General features: G+C 45.7%; 1 protein-coding gene across 1 annotated transcript; it reads right to left on the reverse strand.

The window, feature by feature from the left end:
- Positions 1-6,300: 6,300 nt before the first annotated feature.
- Positions 6,301-6,855, reverse strand: LOC147970948 (uncharacterized). Its single transcript, XM_087523739.1, has one exon. The coding sequence runs from the start codon at positions 6,853-6,855 to the stop codon at positions 6,301-6,303; it is 555 nt and encodes a 184-aa protein (XP_087379865.1).
- Between the last annotated feature and the right edge of the window lie 659 nt (positions 6,856-7,514).

The raw sequence follows: 7,514 nt of genomic DNA on the forward strand, positions 1-7,514 counted from the left end.
CCTCTGGATTGGTACGGTATGGTGCCCGGTTGGGTAATGATGCACCGGGAATTAAGTCAATTTGATGCTCAATCCCGCGAATAGGTGGTAATCCCGGTGGCACGTCTTGTGGAAAGACGTCGGCGAACTCCTGCAAAATGTTAGTGACAGCAGGAGGCAAAGAGGAAGGCACGTCCTCGTATGAAAATAATGCCTCTTTGCACACAAAAGCATAGCAAACAGATTTGCTAAAATCTAGATCATCAATATCAGATTTGGTGGCAAGTAAACATGCACTTTTCAATTTAATTTCAGAAGCAACACTAGATTGTTTATTATTATTAGGCTGCATTTGTTGCTCAAATTCTTTTGCCACAATCTGATTTTCACTCTTAGTTTTCTCCTGTTTTGCTTTATTAGCTCTATTAATATCATCTTTCAAAATGGAATCAGGAGTCATAGGAAGCAAAGTAATATTTTTATCCTTATGAACAAGAGTATACTAATTGTTTCTACCATGGTGAATAGAATTTTTATCAAATTGCCATGGTCTACCAAGTAATAAGGAACATGCTTGCATCGGTACCACATCACAATCAACATAATCAGCATATGTAGAGATACTAAAATGCACACGAACAGTACGTGTTACCTTAACCTTGCCGCTGTTGTTGAACCATTGGATGTAGTAAGGATGTGGATGTGGTCTTGTGGTGAGAGATAGCTTCTCCACCATCTCGATGCTAGCCAAGTTGTTGCAACTCCCTCCATCTATGATCACGCGAACAGAACGTTCCTTCACAACTCCCTTTGTATGGAACAAATTATGCCTCTGATTTTGCTCAGCTTGTGTAACTTGCACACTCAAAAAACGTTGAGCAACTAAACATTCATACCTGTCAGCATCTTCAGGAGCCATGTATTGCGTGTCATGATCAGAATCGTCTCCACCGTGTTCGTCACGTGTAATAAGAGCCAAAGTCTCCTCATCATAGTCACTAGCGGACTCATACCCACCATCCTCAGTAACAATCATCACACGCTTAGATGGGCATTCTCTCGCATAATGACCTCCACCCTTGCAACGTCAACAAATAATATCATGTGTTTGCCCTGTTGATGCCATGGATGAAGAAGAGCTCTTTGCAGGCCCAGAAGGTGTGCTCTTGGCAGATAGGGGTGATTGTGCCTGCTTTATTGTATCACGGTTGGAGGTGGCAGCCGACGGAGGCGCCGGTGAAGCAGAACATGTGGAAGTAGATGATGCACGTGGTGTCCATGAAGAAGGTCGACCTGCAGAAAAGTTAGTCCGCGCCAATGCCTGTCGATCCTGCACTTCACGTTCAGCTTTACAAGCAAGATGGAATAAACGAGTGATATTAGTATACTCCTTATACTCTAGAATCGTCTGAATCTCTCTATTTAATCCACCCATAAAACGTGCAAGCATAGCTTCATTCTCCTCAACAATACCACATCTAATCATGCCAGTTTGTAATTCCTGATAATATTCTTCTAAAGAATTTTTTCCCTGTCTTAAGCACTGCAATTTTTGAAGTAATTCACGTTGATAATATGGTGGAACCCAACGAGTACGCATAGCAGTTTTCAAAGCAGCCCAAGTAGCAGGAATGGGATATAATCTACAATGCTCAGACCACCAAACACATGCAAAACTAGTGAATGCACAAACAGCAGCAGGAACACGTCTCTCCTCGGGATATTGTAAACATGTAAATCGTTGTTCAGTTTCTAACTCCCAAGTAAGATATATATCAGGAACATATCTACCCTCAAATGGTGGAATATTCAATTTTAGTTTAGGGAGATGGTCATGATCTCGTACCTGAGGGTGAGCCCTACCATTGCCATTATTTGCATGTGGACGACCTGATGGTTGCTGTGCTGGTGGTGGCATGTAGTTCTGATTTTGATCAACCTCATCCTCATAATCGCCAGCAAAATCATCCTCCTCCGCATCAGTAGCAGGAGCCACAGAAGTAGCAACAGCAGCACCAACAGTTTGGCCAGGTGCAAGAGGGAGACGGCTCGCTCGGCGGAGGGCTGTTTCACGATGTGTAGGTAGTCGTCGTTGTTGTTGTTGTAGAGGTGCGTTAGGTGCAGCCGGTGGTGGTGGTGGAAGACGCGCGAGCAATTCATTAAACCTGTCATCGAGCTTTGTTTCGAACGTCTTCTCCATGTCATCTATCTTCTCCATGGCCTCTTCAAATCTGTTTAGCACATCCTGCACCTGTCCATTCATCATTTGCTGAAATTTATCATGCAACTCCTGATTCGTCATGTTCTCCCAGTCAGTCTCGTCGGCTTGTGATCCTGCCATGGTTAGCAACAATAGAAAACACACAAGAATATGATCCTACAGAATACTAACAAGAGGTGGTGGTGGCGGGTGTCACAAATCCGTCAAGCAAATCTCAAATTCTTACCAGTTCTTACCCAGCAGCAGGCGGTGATCGGCAACCGTTGTAGTCAAAACTCTCAAAAGCTTGGATAGAGCGATTGCCAGGGAGAGTCAAACGCACGACGTAGAGGTATGTGGAGCTGGGAAGGCTTATAGTATGGTAGCAAAAAGGGTCAGCAATAATCAATTCAGAGATGCAAAGTTGAATAAACGCTCAACGACGGTACTGTGCTGGTCCTAGGCTAGACCGTGCTAGAGACGCGAGCCTAGAACACTAACAAAATCATGGCGCTGCACGGAAATAAGGGAAAAGCACACTCTGGAACTTTTTTTCGCTTTTTTTTGCGCTCTTTTTTTTTGCGCTCCTCTTTTTTTTTGCGAAAAATTACTATAATGGCGAGTGTCTCAAAACTCTTCCCTCGTCAAACTGATAGGATGGGCACGAAATTTTTTTTTTCACTTTTTTTTTCGGAAATCAGGGCAGCGACGACGAAAAAGTGCGACAAAAAATCACTATGATGGCACGTGGCTCAAAAGACTCAGAAAAGCCTAAAAATAGGATAGGGAAAAAATATTTTTGCCCGTGAAAATTTTGGCCTAAAAACTGCCCGGGGGTCTCCAGACTTTTTTTTTCCGAGACCTACGCAGGCAAGGAAACACGAATTGGAATTGAGATTGATCTCAAGAACAAACCTAATATGAGAAGAACTCGGATTGGTGGTGGATATATGGTTGTGGTATATGGCAGCGGTGGTGGTATATGGTAGCGGTGGTGGTATATGGATAGAGATTGATGGTGGTATATGGATACGGATTGGTAGTGGTATATGGATAAGGATTCAGAGCGGTGGCGGATAAGCAAAAGTGGTAGATGGGCGATGATGATGGTGCGGCGGCGGCGTGACAACTTATGACCAGAACTCGAAACTCTAAAAGACTAGACTCTAAGACCAGCAACTTGACACGACGATGCAACCGCAAATTCAACAAAGCAAAAACCCTAAAAAGATTATGCAAAGGCTCAGATTGGTTCGGATATGATGAACTAACCCTAATTTTTTTGTGTGTGGCTTTTTCGTGGACTGTAGGTATGAAGAACAGACTCGATCTAATCTACGAAAAACTGTAAAATCTCACCGAGCAACCTGGAAATCTGATACCACTTGATAGAGGCAAAGGTGTCCCGATGTTTCGATGAGATGGTGGCTATCGTTTTCTGTGGGAGTCGACCTTGACGATCCGACTACGAACGTGCGAGACGTCGCGCCTTAGCAATCGCTAAACCAACTTCCGAGGGGTTATTGACCACGCCGGAGCACGATCAACCTGACCACGAGGGCCTGTTTCCTGCGAGCAAACGAAGAACAAGCAAGAAACTGAGATTGCAATCTGGATATTGCGAATATAAGATGAAAGCTTTATTGATCAAGGTGGGGTTCTGTGACGTCTTGGTCTGGTCGTTGGACACAAACGAAGTACGCGAAGTTGCAGCTATGGCGGACTTTTAATCTAAAGAAAACCCAAAGTCTAAACGACGCCCTAAGGGCTGTATATATGGAGGAAGAGAGGGGAATTTCGTGGCCCTTGAGGGTGGGGTCCAAAACCAACCCTAACTCTTGTTTCCCCACACATACGGACTCTAAAAATAGCCTATACTTAAGTATTTCGAAATTACATGGGCCTGGCCCATTAATAAGGTGACGCAGCACCTAGAATAGCCTATGGACAAATATTATGAAGTGGCATCTTGTATATTTCGTCCATGGCTTCATGCACTCCTTATGGCGGCTTCAAAGTCCTGAAATCATCACTTGTAACTCCGTTCTTGATCCCCTTGCGCATGCCATCAACTTCATGCGTGTTCTTGCTCCAATGTTCATCCTTCTCCAAGCTAGGCCCTTCATTTGAAAGCAAAACAAATGTATCCAATTTAGGCAGCATCATAATCTCATGAACATTAGAATCATTACCAAGAAACGAAAGTACCTGGTAATTTAATTGGCGTGCGCGAGCTCTAGTAATTGGTCCAGTATATGTAACAGTAGGGGCTGTGGGTGTAACAATGGTATTGATGTCCCCATCACGTCTCAGTCCGACACAATTGTCTTTGGCGCGCCATGCAACCTCAAGATTTCCCGTGGGATCTCCTTAGTTTCTTTGGGGTTAACGCGGTATGGGGCCTTGTTCGGAAGAGGTGCACCGGGGATGAGGTCGATCCTATGTTCAATGCTGTGTAGAGGAGGGAGACCGGGAGATAGCTCATCGGGGAAGACATCTTCGAATTCTAGCACCAAGTGAGAAAACACTAGAGGGAAATGATTAGGATTGTTAGTTTTTGCCACCTCATCTTTGCATAGGAGGACAAAGTGGATGACACTCGATGGGTTCTCACACACTTCTCGCATCTCTCTTCTTGTGGCTAGGAGGTCTAAGTTTTTCTCTCTCGGCGAAGAGGTGCTCAATTTTGGCTTGTGGATCTCACTTTGTTTTTGGTGGTTCACTCTCTCACTAGGATCTCCATGATGGGTGGATGCTTTCTTGTCGGCGATTACTTGGCTTGGTGACATTGGTCGAAGCACATATTCCTTGCCTTTCATCTTGAAGCTATAGTGGTTGGTTCGTCCATTGTGGATGACTCCGCGGTCAAATTGCCAAGGTCGTCCCGAGAGAAGATGGCACACAGACATAGGAACTAGGTCACATTCCAAGGTGTCCTCGTAGGCGCCGATCTTGAAAGAAACTTGCACCATATGCTCCACTTGGATAGTGCCGGAGTCAAATAGCCATTGCACCTTGTAGGGATGAGGGAGCTTTTTCTTGACCAATTGCAGCTTGGAACATAGCTCGTCGCTTGCCAAGTTGTGACAACTTCCTCCGTTGATGATGACCTTCACGGAATACCCATTGATAACGACCTTGGTGTGGAAGATGTGGCATCGTTGGTCTTCATCTTGATGGTGTTGGAGCATCAAGACCTTGGAGACCAAGAGAGAGGGATTTGAATCCATGTCACAAAACACTTGATCATCTTCATCTTTGTTCACGCGCCGGTGCATTGCGACGTGCTCAAGGGCTTTCATTTCTTCTTCACTCATCGAGTCGTATGTGCCATCATCGTTGAAGATCATTGTCCGCTTGTTGGTGCATTCGAAGGACTTGTGTCCTCGGCCACCACATGTGAAGCACTTGAAAGAACTTGTCATGACGGGTCGTTTGGTGGCGCCGAAGATGATGGACTCTTGGATTTATAGTTGCTTGCCAGAGAACGTGTCGAGGAAGGCGTAGCTTGCTTGGAACTTGACTTGTTGCTGGTACTTGGTGATACTCTAGTTCAGGTAGGAGTTGCCGAAGTCACGGGAGCTTGAGAGTAGGAGCCAAAAGTCTTGGACGAGTACTTGGCGTATTTGAAGTCATCTTGCACTTGTCGCTCGGCCTTGTTCACTTGGTGAACTAGCTCAAGAAGGTTTGAGTATGGTTGGAAGTCGGTAATCCGCTTGATTGGGTGGTTGAGGCTGTTCAAGAAGCGGGCCATTGTTTGCTCGTCGTCTTCCTTGACATTGGCTCGTATGCAATCTCCATCTCTTGGTAGTATTCTTCCACCGTCTTCATGGCTTCCTTGAGGAGTTGCAACTTCTTGAAGAGATCACGGGTGTAGTGTGTAGGCACGAAGCGAGCTCTCATAACATCCTTTATTTCCGTCCAAGTTGTTATTGGTGGTTCTCCTCTTGCTTGTCGTCGCTCGATCACTTGTTCCCATCAAATGAGGACATAGTCTTGGAACTCGAGTGAGGCCATGGTGATCTTCTTTTGCTTGTCGTAGTTGTGAAGACGGAATAACTTTTCCACCTTCAAGGCCCATGAGAGATACTCTTCGAGATCGTTGCTTCCGGAGAACTTGGTCATGGTGAACTTGAGCTTGACGTAGCGGAGTTCTTCATCATAGTAGCGGTTTTGATAATGCCCTTGTCATGGAGGGAGGTCCTCGAATGCTCGTTCCTCATGTTGCCCCTCTTGGCGCGGAGGAGGGTCATGAAGCACTTGTTCCACTTGGTGTCGTTCTTGTCGTGAAGGAGGACGAGGAATATGCGCTTGGTTGCGGCTTTCTTGTTGTTCTTCGCGATGCGCAGCTTCTTCTTGGATCTGCCGACGAAGAGCGTCCTCTTGTTCTCGCTCTTGGCGGTTGCGCTCCTCAACGGCTCGAGTGGACTCGTGGAGTGCGTGTTGTGCTTCGAGTGCTTGTGCTTGACGGATGGCGTCATCATCTTGAGGTTCTTGACGAGGCACTGGTGGAGGTATTTGCTCTTTCTCCTTTGGTTCTTGCTCTTGTTGTCTCGACCTTTAACGTGCTCGAATTCGGTCTTGTAAGCCCTTGCCATGGAATGTATTTTTTGGAGGTCGGCGGTCTTGAGGATCTTCACGACAAGGGACTGGAGCTCGGGGAGGACTTGTTTCATAGGAGGAGTAGTCCGAAGATTGCTGACTTGATTGGCGGCTTGAGTGGAGCTGTCTTGATGATGAGGATGAGGAAGACGGGCGTCGCATGATTAGGTTGCGGAGTTCCTCCATTTGTGTATTGAACTTTTTGTTGATGTAGTCGCAGTTCTGTGTTTCCGATTGACGAAGGTCGAAGGCGAGTTGCTCCAAGCGTTCACACAACACTTCGCTCTCTTGATGTAGAGCTCGTTGCGCGATGAAGAAGTGGTTCTTGGTGACGTAGCTGTGATCACCTTCTTGCTCCTCGAAAAGCGGGTTCGCCGATGAAGTTGGGCTATCCATCATATCAAAGTGGACCGAGTAGGAAAATGAGAGAACAATACCGAAGTTACCTTTTCCGAGGATTGAGGATGTAACAAGTGTCACTAAATGTAATGCCACAATAATAGAATTGGAACCGGGTTTGTTTCTCACAGCTACAAGTAAAGGGCTTAAGGAGTAGCTCGGTTAGTATGGTGGCAACATTTCAAGCAAATGTTAGTCAAGATATCGATAAGGTTGAGAAGGTTCACAAAAATGCATGTAAAGAAAATAGATCAAACCCAAGGATATCACTAGGAACACACACATGGAAGATAGATGGGATCCGCACAGCCAAGGGGTGAGCTCAAATGTGCAA

Source organism: Triticum urartu, chromosome 5A (assembly GCF_056163025.1).
Source record: "Triticum urartu cultivar PI428250 chromosome 5A, HENAU_Tu73, whole genome shotgun sequence".
Lineage (NCBI taxonomy): Eukaryota > Viridiplantae > Streptophyta > Magnoliopsida > Poales > Poaceae > Triticum > Triticum urartu.